This window comes from Camelus dromedarius, chromosome 2 (assembly GCF_036321535.1).
Source record: "Camelus dromedarius isolate mCamDro1 chromosome 2, mCamDro1.pat, whole genome shotgun sequence".
Lineage (NCBI taxonomy): Eukaryota > Metazoa > Chordata > Mammalia > Artiodactyla > Camelidae > Camelus > Camelus dromedarius.
Genome location: NC_087437.1, coordinates 62,504,784 through 62,528,867, shown reverse-complemented (window position 1 = coordinate 62,528,867; position 24,084 = coordinate 62,504,784). Strand labels below are relative to the sequence as shown.

At 46.8% G+C, this 24,084-nt stretch overlaps 1 protein-coding gene across 1 annotated transcript in view; it reads right to left on the bottom strand.

Annotated features, from left to right (window-relative positions):
* ITGB5 (integrin subunit beta 5) overlaps positions 1-9,662 on the bottom strand; it is a 104,897-nt gene extending 95,235 nt beyond the window's left edge. Inside the window, exon 1 of the mRNA XM_064494484.1 lies at positions 9,520-9,662. Coding sequence (XP_064350554.1) covers positions 9,520-9,589 — 70 coding nt within the window. The 5' untranslated portion in view covers positions 9,590-9,662. The remainder of the gene's footprint in view (positions 1-9,519) is intronic.
* Positions 9,663-24,084: the final 14,422 nt, after the last annotated feature.

Sequence of the window (24,084 nt, the reverse complement as noted above, 5' to 3'; positions counted from 1 at the left end):
TAAATCGGGTCCTGTCGTCCCAAATCCACAGTGTACCGAAAGAAGCCAGCACAGCCCACAGAGGAGAATGTACCCTGGGAAGACAATGCTAGATTAAGATAATGCAACTCCATTAACTCAATACATGTATTAGTAGGGGGGAGGGTATAGCTTAATGGTAGAGTGCAGGCCAAGCATGCACTAGGTCCTGGGTTCAATCCCCAGCACCTCCACTAGAAAAATAAATAAACAAATCCCCCCCCCCCAATTTCTTTTTTAATTTTTTTAAATTAAAAAAATAAATAAATAAAAATTAAAAAGGGGGGAGGATATAGCTCAAGTGGTAAAGCGCATGCTTAGCATGCACAAGGTCCTGGGTTCAATCCCCAGTACCTCTTCATAAAATAGTAAATAAATCTAATCGCCTCCCCACCACAAAAAAATTAAAAAACAAACAAACAATACATGTATTAGTAGGTCAAGTAAGAAACGATATATCACCTCAGAAGGTGATACAAAGGCATCTGATCAAATTCAAAACCCATCCCTGATTTTTAAAAAAATCAGAAACTTAAGAGTAGAGGAAAACTTCTTTTTATAAAAGTCACTTATTTCAAACCCAGGCCAGCCCTCCCACCCCCTGTCCCTGTCCCATTAATGTGGGGAGGGGTCTCTGGAGGCAGGAGCAACTGTGGTATTGAGGTTAAATCCACTGTCCCCCACTCCTTTCCCTCCCCCACCCCTCTACCCAACCCCATTTCCTCCTCCAAATCCCACCCTGCAACTGCACAGGCATCTTTGGTGAAATTTATCAGCCTTCTTTTCCTTCCTCTCTCAAACATCCAGGATAGATTTCTTTTGAACAAGAGCAGAACTAGTTGGTTTTCCTTGAATAGAAATAACTTTATTTGGTCCTCACAGCCCTAAAAGACCCACTGGTCTCTTCTGATCGTTGCCTAGGGGCACACTGGATAAATGGAAAAAAAAGGAAAACCCAGGGCCACCAGCCCTAGAAGAAGGGCTTAGACCACAAAGGGGAGAAAAAGAGTCAAGGAGATTAACAAGGGAGAGTGGAGAAAACACAGGGATGTGGAGACTGTTCCCTAGCTCTGCTAAACACCATAACAACACTGGTTGTGAGACATCTTAAACCTGTAATATTTCCCTCACTTGCTAATTTGAACTCCCTGCTTCTTCTCTGTCACTGGCAGTAAAAACCCACAGAAATTGAGTGACTCGGAGCTGCACTGTGTCATTCTGAGAGGCACTAGCAGGAACAAATACCATTTGGGATAAGAATGGCAACTGGGATAGACGGGTGAGAAATTGGCAAGACCTGAGGTGCAGGGAAGAAAGGAAAGGCAGCTTTGGGGACCCATGGGGGTGAGAAAGATGGTTTTCCCCACCAGAGACCCCACCTGGAACCCTGGGCCCCTCACCTCCACCAGTGGTCGCCCTGTTGGGACTCCTGCCTTACACCCCCAGAGCTGGGGGACCCCAATCTCACTGCCAGGCCTGCAGCAGGACCTCCAGGGTGCAACGCTGGACTCAGAACCCATTTTCCAGGAGGAACAAGCTGAGACCAACCACGGTGCATGCCTCCTTTCAGCAGGAAGAGCCCTTCCTAGGGCCAAACACTGACCAAGGTCTTACAATCCAGCCCACCGGGAAGTTGAGCCTGCCTGCCTCCTGCTTGTATCGACAAACTCCTTTCTCATTTTAATATGAATCCATTCACTTGGTGACTTTCAAATAGGCACTTGAGACTTTTAAAAAAACAATGAGTGCAAGAAAAGAGTCAAGATGCCAGATCCATTTTTTGGTCAAATATCCTTAGTGGTCAGAAACCACTACCTGGAGGGTGGGGATCAAATCTAGAATGAAAATGACTCTCCTGCTCTCCTCAACCTTATCAGAGAGAAGTGCAGGCCCTGTGGCATGTCATTTGCTTTGATGTATAAAACTATTTCCATGAAATTTTGGAATTGCTGAACCTTGGAGCTGGAAGTGCTTTAGGATGAGCTAATCAAGTCACCTCATTTTATAGATGAAAACGTGAGAAAACAAAAGAGTGACCCAAAACAAGGAGCTCAGCCTACAAGTGAGTTCAGAAGGAGCAGTGGCCAGTCAGTGCCTGTCTGGAGTACCTACCTGGGGGTCCCTGCCCCACCCTAGACTCAGGGCCATGTGACCAGAAAGCTCTGGAGTCCTCTGGAGGAGATGTCCAACAGACCCTAGTCAGGAAGGAATCTGAGGTTGGATGTCTCATGTATGTCTCTGTCCCAGCCCACATAAATTCACCAACACCACTTTCCAATTACCAGGGCCTCATCACTGAGCCCTGGGACCTTGGACCGGGGTCTCCGGCTCACGGCACTAAGGGCTCCTCCATTCTGACCCACATCAGACTGGGCTCTGGTCTTCCTCTGTGTCAGCCTAAAAGACCTTGGACATAATCCTGAAGAGCCTCCAAGGATGTGGCAGGCATCTGGCATGAAAACCTATTAAACAACTGCAAAATATCTGTCACACTGCATTCTTAATTGTTTCTGTAACTATTACATATTCACAAGCAATAGTAAAGGAGTTTCACTGTACTCAAGATAATTCCTCTAAAATTAGGTTGCTGTTGGGACAAATTCAAATTCAAGAAACCCTGCTCTAAGCATGTCCTAAACGCCAAGCACTGGGCCCGGGGACGCTGGAGATACAGAGAGGATTGACCCAGGCCTTGCTCCCTGGGAGCACATGGTCGGTGGGTACCAGGCAGCAGCCAGGCACTCCGGAACCAAGAGCACAGGCCGCGCTGACCGGTGCCCCTGTGCCAGCGTTACTCCCTTTGGCATCTCTCCTCTCTCCCCCTATTAACACTTCAGAGAGGCTGGATTTGGCTGGATGAGTCACTCGGCACCAATAGCATTTTGAAAGGAAGGAAGCAATGAACAGAAAAGCTAAACAGCCAGAGTTCACAAATGTCAGAGTATTGTGTCTAGGTCATGGAAATAGGCACGAGCAGCCCAGCCGGTGGCCACAACTTTTCTTGGTTGCTGTTTGCACCATGACTATTCCCAGCTCGACGTCAGTGGCCTGCAGCCCTTAATGTCTCTGAAGCCAGGGGTTTACTGCAAACCATCATCTGAAAATATGGTCTTCTGAAACTCATTGACTCATCCCTCCCTTTATCAGTCATAGTCAGGCAGCCTCCACGTCCGGCCGATCCTTCCTGCAAGACATATGAAATGTTTCTCCTAAATCCAACCTTTCCTGCCTGCCACCTCCAGCCCTACACAGCCCCAGCCAGGTCTCGGCAGACTTCTGCAGTAGCCCTCCCCTCCCGCTGGCCTCCCTCCACTCAGCCTCTCCCCACTTCTGTCATCCCATGTGGCCAAGGTCACATAGCACCGACTGACACACACCTTCAACTGCTGGAATTTTCTGATCCAAAACATGCAATGGGATGACAGAGGCGAGTACCAAGCAGGAACGGCCCTGCTGGCAGGGGGAGAGGAGACACGGCACTCCTCAGTCGGGACAGTGGGAAACGCTTAATGAGTATATAGGATATGCACCCACCCTAGAAAGCACACGAACAAGAACAGACCACGATACTTGGAACAGTTGATGTCTGTGCGTCCACCTTCATACGAGTGAAAAGCCAGGCAAGAGAAACAGAATCCTGAATCATATTTTAGTCACTGTTTTCACAACAGAAAATAAAAACATTTCATTATTCTTGTTTGGAGAAACAAGGTGGTAAGTGCTTCTCCCGATGCCCTGAACCCTGAACCACATCCTGCACATGTGTCACACAACAAAGTATTTCCACTACTGAATCTAGCAATTAAATAGTCATCGGTCTAAAGATGTTACCATGAAGTGTAAACACGAGCTCTAGGAAGGATTTGTCTCAGTTCCAATCTTAGACTTTCTGAACACCAGACATCAGATCACCCGACAATGCCAGCTTTACAGATATGACTTGTTTTTTTTTAAACACCAATTCATCCATTAGAATACTATGCAGCTTTAAAAAAGAATGTGCACGTTCCCTATTCCCCATGTACGGAAGAAATGAAGCTCACCCTGACAGATTTACCACAGAGTTAACATAAAAGGCATGATGCAGAACAGTGCGTTTAGTGCTGCCTTTCAATAAAAACAGGGGAGGGAAATTTATAACGTGTACAGAAAATACTCCAGATACATAAAAACCTGACAGGCATGATCTGAGCAGGGGAGGGGGTCAGGGCAAACATCCTGGACTGATGGGCAAAAAGAACAGAAAAGAAGAGAAATCTCTCATCCTACATTTGTTATGCTTAAAAAAACTAGGTGAATAGATTACCTATTTTTAAAAGGCGACTGATTACCTCTACGGTCTTCCTCCAAAAATCCATAACTCCAATCTAATCACAAGGAAAAACATCAGACAAATTCCAGTAGAGGGTCAGTCTACAAAATATCTCCTCAAAACCGTCAAGGTCATCAAAAGCAAAAAAGACTGAAAAACTGTCACAGCCAAGAGGAGCCTACAGAGGCAGGACAGCTCAACGTAACGTGGTATCCGGTACAGGATCCTAAGACAGAAAAGGGACATCAGGGAAGAACTAAAGAAATCTGCAGAAAGCATGGACTTTAGTTAATAATAACATGTTGATGTGGTTCAGTAATTGTAACAAAATACCATAAGAATATAAGATGTAAGTAATACGCAAAACTGGAAGTGGGCGTATGGGAACTCTCTGTACTCTCGTCTCAAATTTTCTGTAAATCTAGAATAGTTTTACCTGTTTAAAAAGTTGAGGGTTTTCTTTTAAAGGTCATTGAAACCATGGTGGGGGTGGGGGTGAGAAATCAACTGAGTACCAATCATCAGTCTGTATCAGGGACCAGAAGGTAAACAAGACCGGGGCAATTCACCATGCAGCGGGTGAGGCAGATCCCTCCCAGCCCCAGACAGAAGATGCTATGAGAACAAGGGAAGGAAAGGCCAATTCTGCTCCATCTGAGGGATGCAGACAAGACTTCACAGAGGACAGGACATCTGGGCTGGAGCCATGGGATGAGGGGATATCCTGGCACAACAGATTCAAGGACTTGTTCTGTCACTTATTGGTGACATGACCTTGGGCAAGTCACTTAACCTTTCCTGGCCTCAGCATCCTCATGCAAACAATTCAGGGGGGTAGACTAAATGGCCTCTATCAGAGATTCCAGCTCAAAAAAAAAAATCTCAACACATTCAAAAGGATTCTCTCCCCAGCCCGACCCAGAATGTTTCTTCCTCATAAACTACATGCAGTCACTGACCTCAAAGCTAGTTGGAGAAGGTGGCAAGGAGGTGGGTGGGACACTCCCCTTCCAATACACACACACACACACAAAGACCCACAACCAAGACTTGTGTTCATCCATTCATTCAGCAACTATGAGTCAGGCACTGTTCTAGGCACAGAGGATACAGTGATAAATAAAAACAACAAAACTCCCTGCCTTCAGGGAGCTTACATCCTGGTTGTGGGGGTGGAATCCTCGTAGGGGGAGATGGACAATAAACCAGATGATGGTACATTAGATGGTGATAAATGCTAAGAAAGGAGAGGAGGTAGGAAGAACATGGGCCGGGAGGCTGCAGCGTGGGTGGGGAGAGAAAAGGCTGCAGGGTGGAGGAAGCTCTCCATGCAGAGACCTGGAGCAGGAGAGTGGAGGGCTGCAGCCGGAGCTGGAAGAACAGTGTGGCCAGCGGTGCCGGTGCTGGAGTGAAGTGGGCAAGGGGAAGTGGTGAGAAAGTCAGGGGGCAGTGGGATTTCATGGAGAGCCTAGCAGGGCACAGTCAGGACTTCTGGAAGCCACTGGAGGGTTTCAAGCAGATTGACAGCCTCTAACTTGAGTTTTAACAGATCACTCTGAGTGAGAGTTGAGACCCTACAAGGGACAAGCAACCACCTCTGAAAATCTCTCGTGGGGTAGGGGAGGGACTCCAGTACGGAGTGCGGGCCACGCCACAGCCCCCTCCAAGCGCGGGCCATAGGGGAGGTGTCAGGGCCTGCCTGGGAGCAAACTTGGCACCACGTGGCCCCGGAATCAAGCTCTGCCTTCAGTAGAAACAAGAAGAGGCCTCACAAACAGGCCTGTGAAGAGTTCCTTTACGTTTATAAAGGCCATTAATCCCATTCCAACTAGAAAGAAAACAAAGCCCTCCTACCTCCCCCCTCAAAAAATAAAGTAAAAAAAAAATTTTTTACCTTTAAAAAAAGGAAACAAAGCCCTCAGCCACAGCCAGTGGAAAACACCTGCGAAGAGCCCCCCCCCGCAATTAACCGGTCTGCACACCACACGTGAAAGGGGCACTCGCTGTCCATGACGTTCTGTGTCATCATCGCACATTACTGATGTCGTTAGAACTTCTCAGAACACTTCCCTGAGCTGGCTGAAGTAGCAGTTACCAGGGTAGGCAGGCACAAAGGGCCTTTGCCAACCACTCAGATACTTTAATTCTCCGTTGCCTCAGTAGCTAAATAAGCATGGAGAACAAGCAGGAGAGGAATACTAATTAGAGCTAATTAGACCCTGCCCTCTTCTGCCTCAATCTCCTTTATTAAAAGCCCCCCTAATTCAAGGATGGTGGCGCTAAAGTGTAAACACCTCGGGTAAACAGCGGCCGACACACCAAGCCCCTGTTTGCGTTTCATTGTCCCGTCCTTTGTAAACCTTTGCCTGGTTACCTGAGAGCTGCAAAGCCAAGGCCACTTTCCAGCAGTCCCCTCACAGACCGAAAACGTGGTGGCGGGAAGTGCTGCCAACAGGAGTACAGTAAATAGGATAAAGGGTTCTCTTAGGATTTAGAGCATTGTAACGTGCAGGGCATTTGCTAAGAGAACATTTGAATTTTTTCTTTTTAATAAACTATGATAGCAAACATGACTCCAGTCCTGCAGCCAAATCAATGCCACATTCCTCCCTCCTACTGTGTAGAGACAAACGGCCTCACCCCAGAGAAACCCTTCGCTGGTTTCCTGGGAATACCACGCCCTTGGGTCCTGTCTAGAGGCCCTTGGCCAGGGGATAATAAGGAAAGCAGGAGATAACCCTGGGATGGGGGGGGAGGGTGGCAGGGGTGATCAGCCTGCCAGGGACTTGTTTGAAGTGAGTCCCCTTAAATTAAGTCTATTTCCTGCTGGATTAAGCATACAGATGAAAGTGTGGTGTAAGCAACAGACGGGTGACTTGGCCACTGATCTAGGGACCCCCAGGCAGGCATGACCCTGCAGATCACCTTTTCCTTTTACTAGGTAATGAAGAGTTTTCTTTCAAATCATGTTCCTAGTAGCAAGACAGACAAACTCTGGATAAAGTACCTCAGTGCATCATGAAAAAAAAGAAGAAAAGGGAAGGAAAAGAAAAACTGTTTCAAACTATGCTTGCAGTTTGCTCAGCTACATAGGGAAACAAGGAAAAATTACACAGATGTGTGTCACCCCTTCTAACCTTAAGACGCTCCAGAGCACTAAGAGGGAAGTGGCCAGGACTGGAGGCCAGAGATGGGTTTGCTCTACCACTGCTCTGCTCATCCATGGAGGGCTGGCTGAGCTCTAAAGCAATGGCAGGAGAAAAGAGAGCATCGCAGGAGTCGGAAATAAACCACTGCGGCTCAATGCTTTTTTTCCCTCCCTAAGCTGCTTCAGGTCGGACAGAGGATACTGGACCAAAAACCTATGGGGTCGATGGACAAGGAGGATGGGCAAATAATCCTTTTGGGCCCACCCGAAAAATGGAGATCGTTGTGAGGATGCATGTGAGCTCTGAAAAACAGAAATCACAATGTAAGCGGAAAATGATGTATTGAAAGAATTACTTGCAACTGGAAGTATTTAAGTTTTTATTAGAATCACAGAACATCAAGCTGTAAGGGAACTAAGAAGTCACCTCCTTCAGTAGCTCCCAAATTTTTGGATTTCGCACATCATTAAAATTTAAAAAGAAAAAACACAGAAAAAGAGAAGGTGAAATTTACATAGGACTGCCCGATTTTTTAATGTTGCCCAAAATGAAAATCTACCCTCTATTATCACTACAAATTATTAAAAGAAGTTTTCCTACCAAAAAATAAAAAAAGACATAATTTCAAATTAAAGGATAGTCTTGTGAAGCAGGGGACTGTTGGCAATGTCACACACTTCTATGTGTGACACAGGCTACACCTTTCTCTTTGTATTTCCCTGGGGACCCATGAAAACATCAGCGATGAGCACTGGTTGCCAGATGGGTGTTTGGAAACCTCTGATCTACTCCAAGCTCTGGAGTGATAAAAGAAGTCTTGCTACAGTAATAAGTATGAATTAGGGCTTGAAGGAAGTTTTTGTTTGCCCAGACTTCTCTCAGACGGAAACCTCTACTGCCTTCATGCAAATGAGACACAGTAAGGGGACACTCCTTCCCTCTGTCGGCAGCCAGACTCTTGGTTCACAAGAGCAATCAAGTATCTCGGGCTTGAAAGTTGAATGGAGCAAGCACTCCAACACAACTGTCCCCTACGGGAAAGGAGAAAGTTTGGAGCCTCCTGCTTTTGGGGGGCAGGGTGGGGGTAGCTCATGTGCCTGGCAGCCCTAACGCCCAATAGAACATCCTCTCTCTGGGGCCTCCCAACTGCCACAACTAGCCCTCTCCTAATGACAAAAACTTAAAGCAGGTAAGCGAGGGCTCCTCACACAGCCGGCAGCCCAAGGCAGTGTCGCGCGAGTGCAGTCGCATAATCCCTGCCCTTTGCTCCGGAATCGTCCACAGTTAAGAGGAGTGTGCGGGACGGAGTGTCTGTAAACCGCGGGATAAAACCAGGCAGAAAGGAATCAGATCCGGATGTCCCAGGTGGGGCTGTGGTTTGGGATGCGGGTCTCCCCTCGAGTTTGCGGGGCTCGGGAGAGGAAGCTGGAAGAAGGCAGCTGGCCTCGGCGCGGTCAAATTCTAGGGATTAGCCACTGGGCCCTGAGCACCCATACTCCCAGGAGACGAGCCCTGAGGAGTAGCGGTGGCCCCCACACTTTGGCTCCAGCGAAGATTCCGTGTCACGCGCTTCCAGCGGCCCTTCGCCTCCCCGAGGCCAGGGCACCGGCTGCATCACTCAGCGCCTGCCAGCAGCTCGACAGCCCCAGGCCGGCCACAAGGGCCGCTTTGTGCCGGGGAATGCAGAGACCCGTCCCCAACGCGGGGCTGGCGGCGGCCCTCCCCGCGCACAGGGCGCGGGTGCTCGCGGGCTGGGTCAGCAGACGGGCAGGGCTGTTTACACAGGAAGGCTCCTCCTCGCCCGGGAGGCGACCGGAGGCGGACGACAGCCGGGCGGGAATGCAGCGGGCCGCGCGCGGGGTGGCGCACGCAGTTCGGAAGCCCTTACCCGGCAGTTCCCCGCGGCTCGCCCACCTGGGAGTCCCCGGGGGACGCCTTCCACCTTCAGATAACATCCCCTGCCCCAGCCCCTCCGAGATGCCTGCGGGCCGCTGGGTGCTCCACAAAGTTTCTTTCCGCACGGCGGGTGGCGCGGCTTACCTGAGAGCCGGGGCACGAGCGCGCAGAGCCCGAGGAGGCAGGCGTACAGGGGAGCGGGGGCCCGCGGCATGGTGGGGCGCCCAGCTCAGCGGCGGCGCGAGCGGCGGACGGCGCGGGGGCGGAGGGCCGGGGACCGCGGCCGGGCGGGAGGCGGGGGCAGCTGCGCTGGCCCGCGCCCCGCCGCCACCATCCCTCCCGCAGCGCTCGCCGCCGAGTCCCCGGGCCGCCGCTGCGCCGACTCGCCGGCCAGGACGCTCGGGGTGTCGCCGCTAGGGACAGCCCCGGCGGGCGGCTCCGGGCAGAGGGGACGGCTGGCTTCTGAGCAGCGGCCGCGACTTCGGCTCCGGGACGCTGTCCGCGCTGAGGCTCCCCAACACGCCGCCACACTCTGCAGTCGCCTCCGCCCCTTCCCTTCCTCCCTCCGGCCCGCCAGACTCTACTTTCCTCCTCTCCTTACTCCTCCCCTTCTTTCCCCTTCCCGGCCCCCGCCCGGCTGCCACACGGTCAGTTTACGGCGAGGCGGGGCGGGGCGATCTCCGCCCCGCGCGGCGGCGGGCCCGGGACCGGAGGCCGAGGGCGTCCAGGTGGAAGTCGCTTCCGGCGCACCTAGGGGCGGGGACGGTGATCAAAATCTCGGGGTAGGGCCTGGCTGGGCTTTCCTAGCAGCTGGGCCATACTGGAAGGGGGCGGGGCACGCTCCACAGGCAAGACGAGCTTACTTGGGGTTTCTAGACTTCAGGAGTGGGGTTCGGGGAGGGGGAATCATGCGGTGGCCATCTCGTCCTCCTAAAGCCGCGCTCGCCCAAGGGGTGGAGGCCCCTCTCATGTCACTGCGAGGCGACGCGCTCCGTGGGGAAGAGAGGGCACGTGGGGCGTGGAGGCACACAGAAAACCCACGTTAACCTCAGTAAATTTTGCTCCTTTCGCGGATTCGAGACTAGCCAGTATGTCGCTATTCTGCGTTTTCCTTATCTCGATACACTGGCGGTTTCCGTGAAGTCAAACTGATAAACTAAAAAAACAGATGTTCAGGCTTTCACCTTATCCTTTACATCTGAGCCGGTTCTGAAGTTGCCAGTTAAGAGTGGGTGTGGGGAGCTTCCCGTGACAGCACGTGCAAAGGACCAGGTGGGATTAGGCTGGGCCAGGTTGAATGGGTTAAGACTGAAATAGTTTATAGGCAAGAAGAGAGGAGGCGGCTTCCATGTAGAAGGAAATAATAATAGGATGCCCAACATGAACAAAAAGCATACTGCTAGCCAGGCACTGTAATGTAAAAATACTGCCTTAACTCCCGTAATCCTCCCCACAACTCTCCTGTTATCCAGATAAGAAAACTGAGGCACAAAAGGCTTAACTTGCAGAAATGCAGGAGCTGGATGCATTGTCCAGAAGTCTAGAGTGCCTTTACTGAAAGCAGAAGCAATAAGGAGTAAAGAGCAAAGTGATCTGACTTTTGTAAATCAGGAAGCAGTTGGATAGATGGCTCCCAGGAGGCAGGCAGGGGAAAGTTCTAACCACTCAGATTAGGGAATTTGGAGTTTAATCTTTAATTGTACACCTCCACTCGTGACTCTACCAAGGCAGTGCCTGATGCCAGAGGAAGTAAACATACTCTTGTGGTATAGTGTACACAGAGGCCAAGCTCCAAATTCCACTTGAAGGCCAGTGTTTCATCCTTAGACTACATGCAAATATCATCATACTCTAAATACTCCCATGTTTGTTCTAATGTAAGAGTCATTCTTGTCCCTAAACATTTTCCAGTAAAATTGGTGCTGCAGAGGCTGCCCCAGGTTTATCTTGGGTCTTTCTGCCTCACTGGAGTGACCTTGGGGCTACTCTTATCCATGCTTGAGAGGCAATGATTATAAATAATGGGCAGCCAGTGAAAGAGTTTGAACTGGGAGCTGTTATGTGCTGAGTGGTGATTTTAAAAGATTTGTCTGGTAGGGATGTGAAGGATGGATTAGATGGAAGGAAAGTTAAGTTGCAGAAACTAGGTAAATATTGCATTGACATGTACAATAGCAGCTTGCATTTATCGAGCATCCTTTAAGTTTAGGCCCTGTGGCGTCTGATCTGTGCATCACCTTCCCCACTCCAGCATTGTGCTTCACTATTCAGACCCAACACAGACCCCTGTTTACCTGGACTGCACCTGGAAAGTACACTGCAGTCAAATCTGCCTTCCTCCTGTCCCACCTCGTGGTTCCCAACCTGCCCAGACCTGCCGTAAACCGCTGAATCCCAAGTGATGACAACATTCTTTTATGCTCCATTATCTCAGAACTGGTTTGGAGATGCCTCTTCTAATTCCTCCCAAGCCTTTGCTTTCTGGTTTGTAGCTTTTTCTTACCCAAGCATCCTCCCTTCCTTTTATTAAGCTGGAGGGTGGAAGTGCCCTTTAAATGCTTTGCCTTCCTCTGATAAGCAAATTTGGGGGGTCCCCCTCAGGAGAGAGACAAGGCAGTACTTCCTGAAACAACCTTTGTGGCTGCCTCAGGAACGCCTTATTTCTGATCCTTTCTGAGCTTCTGGGCCCAAAGGAGGCTGCTGGTTGGATTGAGTTTGAGTCTCAAGGCTTGAGCATGAATAACCCAGAGAAATTTTATGTTTCTTATTACTTTAAAAATAAGATTAGTTCCTCAAAAAGTTAAATATAGAATTAACATTTGATCCAGCAACTCGAACTCTCAAGTCCCCAAAAAATTGAAAGCAGGGCCTCAGACAGATACTTGTACGCCCATGTTCATAATGGCATTATTCACAATCGCTGAAAGGTGGAAACAACTCAAACATCCATCAACAGATGAATGGATAAATAAAATGTAGTATCGACATACAATGGATTATTCGCCTTAAAAAGGAATTAAATACTGATATGTGTTACAACACAGATGCACCTTGAAAACATTAAGCTAGGTAAATTAGTGAGACACAAAAGAAAAAGTACTGTATGATTCTACTTATATGTGGGACCTAGAATAAGCAAATTCATAGAGTCAAAGAGTATAACAGAGGTTTCCAGGGGCTAGAGAGAGGTCATGGGGAGTTATTAATTAATGGGCACAGAGTTTCAGTTTGGGATAATGGAAAAGTTCTGGAAATGGATCATGGTGATGGTTGCACAACATTGTAAATATACTTAAGGCCAGTGAATGTACACTTAAAAATGACTAAAATGATCAATTTTATGTTATGTATATTTTACCATAATTTTTTTTTAAACTGCCTGAAATCAGATTAGTTAAGTTTCCTATTTCACAATTCAGATTTACATGCTAACTCTCTCCCACAGAGTTGTCATATTGTGCAATTCAATTTATAATCCAGGTCAAAAATATTTTACTGATAAACAGTTGCCATTTAATATGCAGGGAAGAAAGTTGGAGCAGCAAAAGACAACAAGCCTACAGTAGTCACCTGAGTTTGGGTAATATGCTTCATTTACTTTACTTTTTGTTTTTTAAAATATTTTATTTATTATTTTATTTTGGCAGGTGGGGGGAGGGGAGGTAATTAGGCTTATTTCTTTTTAGAGGAGGTATTAGGGATTGAACCCAGGACCTCATGCATGTTAAGCATGTGCTCTTCCACTTGAGCTATACCCTCCCCCTTCATTTACTTTACTTTTAATAGTAATTTCTGGTATTGTCACAGTGGAAAGAATGAATGATTCCAGTGACAGAATATTACAAAAAATGTTTGCAGCAATTGATGGGGCAATGAAACATGTATAAACTTTTCTTTAAGGTTAATATTAAGTTGTCATTTTAAAAATACCAAATTATATTCCTTTTTATAGGAAAATGTTCTATATAGGTTTTTGTCTCCCTACAGTACTCGGTCCCGGTTAGGAAACCATAATCCCCATGCCAGCCCTCAGAGGTTTGCTGCCCATCTGGGACTGCCAAGGACAGATCTAAAGGCATGGTGCAGATAAAGGACAAACAAGGAGAGAGGCAGATGACAGGCCAGAGTGAGCATACCAGGTTCCATTTTGGTGAAAATAGCCTACTAGGTGAACTGGCATATAGTAGATCCTTCAGTAAGAATTGGTGGTTTATTTGGAGTTAAGCATGCACACTGCGGTTATGCCAAGACTGAGATGGGTAGAATTTCATATTGAGAAATGGAATACAGAAAACATCTTGATGGAAATTTTCAACAAGGAAAGGTGTTTCTGTTCATTGTTGCTTTTGATATACCAATGTAGTTGTAAATCACAGAAATGCCACATTCCTCTGAAGCTGTTGAGAAGCACATTCAAACTTATTTACAGAGCAGCTAGCACATCCTTGATAAAGAAGTCATGTGTCTTCAACCTCTCTGTTCATAGAATTATCAATTCTGAAAGGGCTCATTCATTACTATATCTTTCTGATAGCAATTTTTCAAAGATTAGTTTTGAACATATTTTTAAAATTACATATTCCAGAGAGAATGTATGTTTTCCAGCCTTCATGAACTGAAATATTTTAAAACAATATCCATTAATAAAATTACAGTAAAAGTTGTGATAGTTTTCAATTAATTTTGGCGTGTCTGTTTCCTTTTTTAGAACACTTTTCTTTAAAATTGTCTGCAGAGCTTAGACCCAGAGGAGACTGCTGGAGTCTTTCTCTAAATGCCCCTTTTCCAATTTAGCAAAGCCATCACAATTTGTTTCTTTTTCTAGAAGTTATCTCATACCACCTAAAGAACACAAACTCTTTTCTAGTTATTTAAATGAAAACTACAATGAATGAGGACAAGTACACACACACACACATACACACACACATCCCCCTTTTAAATTAAACATGTCTAGAGACTTCTGGAGTAAATGTCAGGGAAAAAGGAGTGAGAAGGGAATGGGGAAGGGGCACAGGACTGATATGATCCATGCAGATGTGGCCTGGGGAGAAATGCCACAGAAAGGGGGGATGGACAGAGGGCAGTAAACACCACAAACATGGGCAAGGAGGAGATAGCTGAAGACTGGAAGGAATGAGCAGGTACCTTGGGAATGTGCTGTAAAGCTGAGCCAGCATTCTGCCTCGGCCACTTGAGTACCATTTTTTTAATCCTCCTTTTCACCCACACTTTTGTCCTTGCCACCCCCGACTTCTTTCTTGCCTTTCTCTTCTGCCTTGTCTTCTTGCTATCAGTGGTCCTGAAGATAATGCTTAGCTAGGCACTCAGCAGCTTTTCAAAAGGTATGACAAGCCTCGACCCCCTACCCCTTTCTAGGGGCCAGGTTTGGGGCTGCAGTGGGGGTGGAGTCTGTGCAGCTGCTCAAGGACCAGGTCTGCAGAAGTCAAGGGCCAACAGCCCTGCAAGAAGGCATCAAGCCTCTAGCTTGGGACCCAACTTTGGCCTGTGGACAGGGGCTACTGCCCCTTTCATAGAATATAGCTCTTCATATTTAATTGCTAACGGAGGAAAACTATAAATCTGGGCTCGGAATCAGAAGAATTCAGTCCCGTTCCTCAGTGCCATCAACTAGCTGAGCAACCATGCAATTGCCTGCCCCTTTCTCAGTCTCAGCTTGCTCACTTGGAAAGCAAAAGATCCAGTCCATGCCAGAGCTGGCTCTGTAATTATTACCTGTGAAGTCAGATGTGTTTGGCACTTGGCAGTAGGCTCTGGTTTACATAACCTGTTCTACCAACTAAAAACTGTCCTTCAGAAAACCACCGCCTTTTAACAGGTTGCAGGACCTGGTCGAACACTTTCTCTTCATGGGAAGATCGTGAGGGCCTGAGAACGGACTCTGAAAATGAGCACTTCACTTCTTTGAGGGATGTTCCAAGGAGCCTCCATCAGCTCCCCGGCTAATCTGCTCTGATTATTTAATCATCAGTCACAGTAGGTTCTTCATTCTGTGTAACCCAAGTTCCTTCTTTGGTAGCTTCCTCTTCCTCAGCCTCCGTGGAGATAGGTCATTGTCTGCTCTAACATTTCAGAGGCCATAAAATGAAACATGATGCCTGCAGTGCCCACCAGTGGTTCCTCCTAAGTTCAACTAAATATTCAGACTCATGAGCCTTCCAGAGGCCACACTTGGCTTTAGTCAGAAAGATGTAGGGAGGAACCACAATTGACCAGCATGGCAGCATCAAGAGTTCGTCTCATGGGTGCCCTAGTCCAGTCTTGCATAGCAGTCATCTCAGGTGCAAGGAGATAAGGTCTCTGTTGCACAGGCATAGGTGCCTCCCTGTCTTAGAAGCCATTATATTTTGTAATAACTCCAGGGGTATAGTCTCCAGGTTCCTCACAAAGACAAGCCCGTTCAAAAAGCCACGACACTCAGAATGGCCCAAAGAATGGTGCCCAGCAGGTATTTGTAGTTCGATCAGGTAGTTACAGTATCAATCATTGCTATAAAACATACCCCACTCTTCCCATTTGGACTCTGACGCTTAGAGAAGTAATAACAAGCTTAGAGTCAACATCTCCTGACTCCAAGGTCCACTGTCCTTTCTGTTCTACCACAGCTGCCTCATTTCGAATGGAAATTTTGATCTTCACTGTGACTATGACATAGTCTTAATATAATTTGTACTTAAAAGAAATACAGCTTCAAATTTTCTGAAGTGCAATCCCACCTAACAGTGGGTCTTATCTGTGATTATTTCAGAACATATTTATATGCAGGAAATATTTACATAAATCAGCAAATACATCTGGAAATACCTGTCACACAGGCATTCATTGAATGTTCATTGCATAGTCATGTGCTTCCTGAATTGGGAGGTGGACCCACATGATTTCTCAGGGAGAGAGTTTTGACCCACTAGTCTTCCAAGTCATATTACACAGGGGGGCCATCCGGGGTCACAGCGGGCCTTTCATTACAAGGAGCTCCATGCTTTATAGCTATCCTCATCCCCAGACCACAATTAACAGCAAACACAGGGCCTTTTACCCTCAGGTCAATAAGCTGAAGTGTAGTTAGCTGTGGAGATTTGCAAGCCATGCGAATCACTGTTTTCCAAATGCAGCCGAAGGACAAAGCCCAGCCAGGCCCAAGGCAGGATGCCCACAAGTTATAACTTGAGCCAGCTGGGCTCCCTCCCTCCAAAGAGACCAGGGAGGGCACTGCAAGTTTCTCCATGCAAGAAGACAGGACTTGAGTAAATGCCTTACCAAGTTTAGTTGTTCAGCCTTCTCATCAGAAAAAGCAGGCAGGCACACACTTGGTGTAATTGAAAGGTCAGTAGACCAGGAAATCAGATGATTATGCAACACACGAGGCCCATCACAGCCTGGCCCCGACCCCCACCCTCACAAACACATTCTCACCTTTGCACACCGTGTTTCTTCTCCTTAGAAGGCCCTATCCCTGATCTTTCCAGTTGGTAAACTGACTCATCTTTCCATACCCAGCTCAAGCCTTCCAGAGCTGATGTTCACAGACTCTTTTCCTCCTTGTTCTCAAAGGGCTTGGTCCTTGCTCCATCACATGAGCTGAATTCGAAATTACTTACTTACGTTGTGACTGACTCTCTGACTTAACTGAGAATTAAGAGAATAGGCACTTAAAGAGTATTTGTGGCATGACTCATTTATTTAACAAATATTTACGGAGTGTATACTCTGTGCCAGATACTGTTCTAGGTTAGGGATGGAATAGTGGTATTTATGCAGAATCTTGAATGATGAGAAAATGCTGTAAGGTAAAAGGAGGGAGAGAGAGAGACGGGATAGCTGTTCACAGAGCACCCATTTCTTCATCTTCCTGGACATATAGCTCTGCTTTATTCCTCTGCCTCCCCTGGTGTGTTAGGTGTGGTTATATGACTGAGCTCTAAGCCAATGTGATGTGGGGAGAAAGGAGATGTATTAACACCAGACGTGACCCCCAAAAAAATCTCTCTTGCATGGTCCTCCGCACTCTTTCCTCTTCCACTAGATTGATGCAGATGAGTGCAGTGTGACCTTGAGAAACATGTTCCTAGTGAGGAAATCATAGCAAGAGGGAGCCTGGATCACCACTTAGAGGAGAGCAGAGGGCTCATCAGGAACACCCAGGAGCAAGAATAGACGTCTCTGGATTATAAGGGGGTCCACTGTCCAAAAGTTTATTTGTATTGACACTTTTGAGGTGTGTGTGTGTTTTCTGAAAGTTTGAGACTTAGAATAATAATGGAAACATTTAAAAGATTAGTTAAAATATAGATGTTCTATTACAGAATGAGAATTATGTACCATTTTGAAGATATTATATAAGTTAACTCTTTTCAAGAAAATGGAAAAGACGCTTAGTCAGGGCTGGGTAAGAGAGTCTTTCTGTTGTGGCCTAAGCCTTTTTAAAAAACATACTTCAAAAGTGTCAATGCAAATAGACATTTGGACAATCGACTCCATTATAATCCAGAGACTTCTCTTGTTTTGCCCTAATTCTATTGATTTGCTTCCATAATCCAGATTATTTTTTGCTCTAGGATGTTACTTCATTGAAATAGGGCCTTCTTTCTATCATTCAGTGAATTTTTTTGAGGACCTTCTACATACCAGAGAAATGAGACAGAGGGCTTTTCTCCGGAAGCTCAGGAGCAGAGAAGGGCTGGCTGATAAAGGTAGTATTAAGGGGGAATGAGGATGTCAGCCCAACGGGGGGGGGGGGGGGGTCACTTCCAGCCTGGACTCTGTCAGGAGGTTATTGTTTCCAGCAAATGGAAAGAAGCCTCAAAGATTCGAGAATGGAGCGACTTCTCACTAGAGAGAGAGAAGCTGGAACCGTGCCCTGACCCCAAACAGAGGAAGCCAGAGCTGCAGGTGGCAGTCATACACAGCAGGCATTTTGCAGATGATTTTAGCTGATTTACTTCAATGGAGAGAATACTTTCTGAAATTTGAACAATTGCATAAAGACAAAATGTTTCACTTTTGGTAATAAAGACCCGTAAACCTACAAGCTCCAGGAAGCTCTGTTTGTGTCCGGCACCAGGCCTAGTCAATATAGGACACTCTCAGTTTCAAATGTATGTCTCATTGTCTCTACTGACCACTGAAATATCCTACATATGTCAATATTTTGGCATTAAATGCCAGAGACGTAGGCTCTGGGGTCAGACTGCATGGGTTCGAATCCCAGCTGTATTGCTTACTACCTATGGGACTTTGAGCAAATTTCTTACCTCTGTTTCCCCAACTGTTGAACAAGGATAATAATAGCATCTACTTCATGACTGTGAGAACGGAAAAGGGTTAATATATGTAAATATATGTAAAGCATATGCAACACATTAAAGCATATGTAATATATGTAAAGCACTAGGAATTGTGCCTGGCATGCATTAAATATTCCATGCTATATTACTGTGATTATTATTGTTGTTTGTCAAACTGGTGCTCTCATCTAGGAGCAGGAGAGAAACCTTTTATTAGAGCACATGTCATGATTGTGGGCTCAACAAAATATTATTGAGCCTATAGGAATTATGAAGCCTTTGATGGTCTCCTCCAAGGTTCTGTCTTTGAATAAAAGAACACACGTCACAACTTGGAGGTTGAAGAGAAGATCCCCACACTGTGCCCCAGGGTTCTTCTTGACCTCATTCTCTAAAAGCCCAGCTACACCTTGCTCACCTCATAAAAACTGATGAAAGACAGAAACCTCTCACTGGTGGCATTTTTTTTTTTTAATTTAAAATGAAGAATTGTTCCATGAAAATGGATATATCTCCTTTTTTATTTTGGAAAACCATTAAATAAAATGTTACCTGAATAATTCTACCAAACTATACACACCATTAAGATGACATTAACATGACTTCAATACTAATCTTTATTGGACCACTAAAAAGAAACGTACTATCTCTAGCGATCCAGTAACAATTATGCAAATAGTGCAACAACAGTGAACTGATAACATTCATATTTCCCTGACACAACAGTGAGGACAGAAGAGACCAAGAGAAATCAAAGGGGAATTATTTAGAATTGTTGCCTTAAAAGTGAAAGATTTCAAACAAACCTTTTAAAAGAGCTGTCCCCCAGAAGCCCGGTGTTGGCAAGCCATAGGAGACAGCGCCACCTACTGGCCATGGAATTTCCCCACCTGCTAGGAAGGGGCAAGAGGGTGGTGGGTAGTTAGGTGGGGCAAAACTGCCCCCAGAGATGTAAGTTTCAAGCTCTTCTGGTGCTGGTGTCACCTGGATGCCTGACCTCCTCCTCCACAAGGAGGCTCGGAGCCCTCTGAAGCTTCTTGTGTGTAGTGGACTCTTGGTTTCTAGAATCTCTGGGAAAGGGATGAGATATGTGATCTGGGGCTTGACTGCCAGGAGCAAGTGGTTCTCAAACTCCCCTGCACATTCGAGTCACCTGCGGAGCTTAACAAGCCTGCCCTAGACCAATGAAGCGCTGCGCTCTGGGATGGGACCCAGGCATCAGTGATTATTAAATCTTCTCAGGTGACTTGAATGTAAGCTGAGACCTGCTGCTGTCGGGGCAGCAGCCCATCATCCCCGGCCGGCTTCACCCAAGGCTGACCTCAGAGAGCCTTCAGGCGGAAGTGGACATCAGCAGAATGACACGTATGTGCTCCTGCCCTGTCTTAGGGCTGTGATCAGAGGATGCCTCCCTCAAGGTCAGAGAGGCCCCTGCATGAGCGGCCACCCCCTACTTGAAAAAAAAAAAAAGCTTTGTTGTGGTACACTTGATGTACAATAAACTGCACTTACACGAAGCATACGATTTCAGTTTTGGTAGACCTGGGAACCTTCACCACCATCAAGATAATCAACATACCCCTTGGAGACCAAGCTGGAAGAGTCCCGTTTTCTACTGTCTCACAAACTGTTTAATATTCTGCACCAGGCACTGTGCTGGGTAAGAAGGAAACAGACTCACCGTGTGGAACCTCTTTCCTGGGGGAGTGAGTTCCAGGAGCCCGTTGGGATCTGAAGGACTAGATACTTCTACTCGGGAGTGCCGGGTGGAGAAGAGGAGAATTAGGGAAAGCTGGTCAGAGGAGGCAGAGGTGCTCACTAGGCAGCTGAAGGAAAGGGGCATTTCAAGTGTAGGGCACAGCACAGGCAAAGACACGGAAGTATGAGGAGGTGGACATTCAGGGAGCAGCAGGTGTGCCAGTGTTAGTGCCCTGCAGGGGAGGGGAGGGGAGGGGAGGCGAGGCCAAGCTGGAGCAGCTGGTGGCAGCAGCCGCAGGACTGAGGAGCCACAAGCAGCCTGGCTTGATTCTCTGAGCTTGATTCTCTCAATAGAGAACCGCTGAAAACCTTAAGCAAGGGAGTGTCCTGATCAGATTCACATCTTCGAAAGTTCACTCTGACAGCCCTCCAAGGTTGCAGGACAATCAGAAAACCTTTGCAAAGGTCCCAATGAGCAGAAGCAAATGAATTACAGGCCATATTATGCAAGAATCAAAAGCAACTTTGGAGGCTAAAGCCATCTACATAAACATTACACATACACATACTTAGAGCATGATTTTTATTCAAACAATAGCAATGAAAGTCTCCCAAGAATGGATGTACTCTGGTCCATGAAGCCCAGAGTTCTGCAGGCCCAGGGCCTTTGAGAAGTGATGGAAACTGGCATGGTCTGGTGCAGAGGGGCACAAGAGAAGTGGGACTTTTTAGTAAAGAGGTAGAAATAGCCTACGTTTAGCACTAAATCCAGAATTATCGTCAGATGTAAAGCAGGTAGCACACAGGTCAGAAATAGAATCTGTGATGACAAGTTACAGTGGCCAGCCAATTTAAAGTTATGTCTGCATTGATTCTGCTGGTGTTAACCTATTGATGGATGGCCAGTGTCTTTACAGTGGGCATTAATAGCTCATAAAAGTGTTTCTTTTATTCCTTTTGTTACCGAGTCCAAATTTGTTCTGCTCGCCGCATGACAGGCCTATAAATCGGGAGACAAGGTGTTGGGGCAACAAATAGCAACTTTATTCAGAAAGCCAGCAGACCGAGAGGATGGCCGACTAATGTCTTGGAGAACCATCCTATCCAGTCAGGATACAGGCTTCTTTTACACACAAAAAAAACAGGGGAGGGGGTGTGGCTGGTTGTTGCAAACTTCCTGCTGTAGGAATTCTGTGTTCTTGCAGCCGTCCACTTGGGTCAGGCCACGGTGTCCCTGTAAACCTCCAACTAAACAAACGTTATTCTCTATTTTGCAACTTGCCATCTCTACGTAAGCGCACGAGTGCTAACATCCTTAAAGGTCAGAGCCCGGAGAATAGGCTGTCCTGTATATTCCAGGCCAAAGGCAACACTGTTTCACAAAGGGTGCAGAGCTAGCAAGACTAAGCCTAGGAAACAGAGCACAGTGGTTAAAACTAAAGGAACAGATCCAATGTAGAGTCAGATTTGTTCTCCTCTATTACACCTTCACTAGCTAGCCTTGAGAACACAAGAGATGTGTCAGTGAGGATGCTTTCACCTGCAAAAACAGAAACAATTGCTCAAACTGGCCTAACAGTAAAGTGTAGAGACTTCAGGTATAGTCTGATCAGCTTTGCCCTCATCTCTGTGTCAGAGCAGCAATACTGAAGGAGTTCAAGGCATTACATCCTCAACCCAACCCTCCAGGAGAGTCTCTCTTCCTCCAAGCCTCCTACCAACATTTGAGCTTTACTCCAATTGCATCCACTTATGCCACGTGCTTATTAAGTCAATCACTGTGGCAAGGAGGGTGGATACAGTCAACTTGGGCCAATCAGGGCCTACATTTGGAGCTGGGGATGGGATCAGTCCCACCCAAAATGCTTGATTGCTTCATAACGGAAGAGCTATGAGGTATGCTTGGGGAAGCAGCCAAAAATATCTACTCCATGATAAAATAAATTACCGTGGGTATTCCAGCAGGCCCTCATGAGGACAGCAGACGTCAATCACCTTGGTTTGCCATGTATCGTGTTTGCCATTGAAAGTGACACGTAACTGCTATGTGCGTCATCCAAAGTCCCAAATACAAGGATGGACACCAGCTACTAAAGACACTTTATTTGTTAACAGTCAAGAACAAATAATAACAATAACAAATAAAAATGACTTGCCCAAGGAGACCAGACATTAGACATAAACAAGGATACTATTATCATTAAAGAAAGACTGTGCTGGATGTAGCTTCCCCCTTTCTTGGCTGTATGTGTGTTGGTAGCCCCTGCTAAGCCTCTGTCCCCAGGGAAGGCCTCTGTTCTTTAGTGAGGCTCCAGAATCTGCATCACGAGGGAGGGTATGTGTTTAGCATGCACAAGGTCCTGGGTTCAATCCCCAGTACTTCCATTTAAAAATAAATAAACCTAATTACCTCCCCCTCAAAAAAAAAAAAAAAAAAAAAAAGACCCGGAATCTGCATCACAAGGCTGAACATCTGGATCCAGAGCACAGCTGCCTCTCACCATCAGCTGGACAGAAGGCCTACAAGTTTGAAGTGACTTTAACCTCTTGCGCTGGGAGTTTTGTCTTTACACCCTTTCCTAGGTTCTGAGTCTTGGGTGGGACACGAAGTAGAGGAAGTGCCCATTCGCTCATCGAGGCGGGGACTCTGAGGGTGAAGGTGGGTCCTGGGTATCTTCTCCCTGACTCAGCCTCCCCGTCCAGCTTCCTTACAGTCACTTGCCCGAGAATGAACCCAAGAACCTTAAAGGATGGTGTCTCTTCCCATCCCCTGGGACCTCCACAGCTGATGTGTAGGAGTCTCCCAGAATTAGGTCACTTATGCACAGGCTGTCAACTCAAAGTGACACTCTTGTAGACTCTTCCAGGAGTGAACCATCTGGGGCACTTCCGTCTAGATTGGAAATGGTTACTGTTGCTCCACCGTGTAAAAGAAACCCCAACCCCTGTACTGACTGGAGCAAATCAACTATCTTAACAAGTGCTGGTCCCATCTGTGTGCATTTAATTTCACAGGTACTTAGCAAACAAGCTGTATTCACTGCAAACTGTCACAACTTCCATTCAGAGAGGCTAGGTGTTGGTTGGAAGAGAAATCCCAAACGTCAGAGCTTCCCAGCTGCTCACGTCTCCTTCAGTCTTCCAAACACTCGAAGTAAAAGCTCATATGCTGGGTTCAGGGCCATGAATGGTCCCAAACTTTTACCATCCTAGACAAAAAGAGAGGTGGGGGGGAATTCTTAGAAAAGTATTGCAACAGAAACGTATGAGACAATTTAGATTCATAAAGGATTACTATAATTTTAATTAACATTATTTAATACTACTGTTCCAATTAGAACCCATCATTGTGCTGAGTTCTTTATGCATATTAGCTTATTTGATCTTTATCCTTTGAGGGAGGCATCCTTTTGTCCATTTCACAGATGAGAAAACAAACCCAGAGAAGTCAGGGAACTAGCCCGAGACCACAGACTTAGTAGCAGGAAGGGCAAGGCTGTGAAGCCAGGTGTCTGATTTAAATCCCACACCGACTCAGCCACCAAAGGGCTTTCTTCAGAGGTTATACTTGAGGTAAGGGCTCCAGCGATGTGGAGAAAAGGTTTGAAATGAGTTCGATGGTTAAGGTTCACCTCAGGTAGGACCAACAGGGGCGCCCACGGGACTTTCACCTGGGCCGCCCGCAGAAGTGATCGCACTCGGGGGT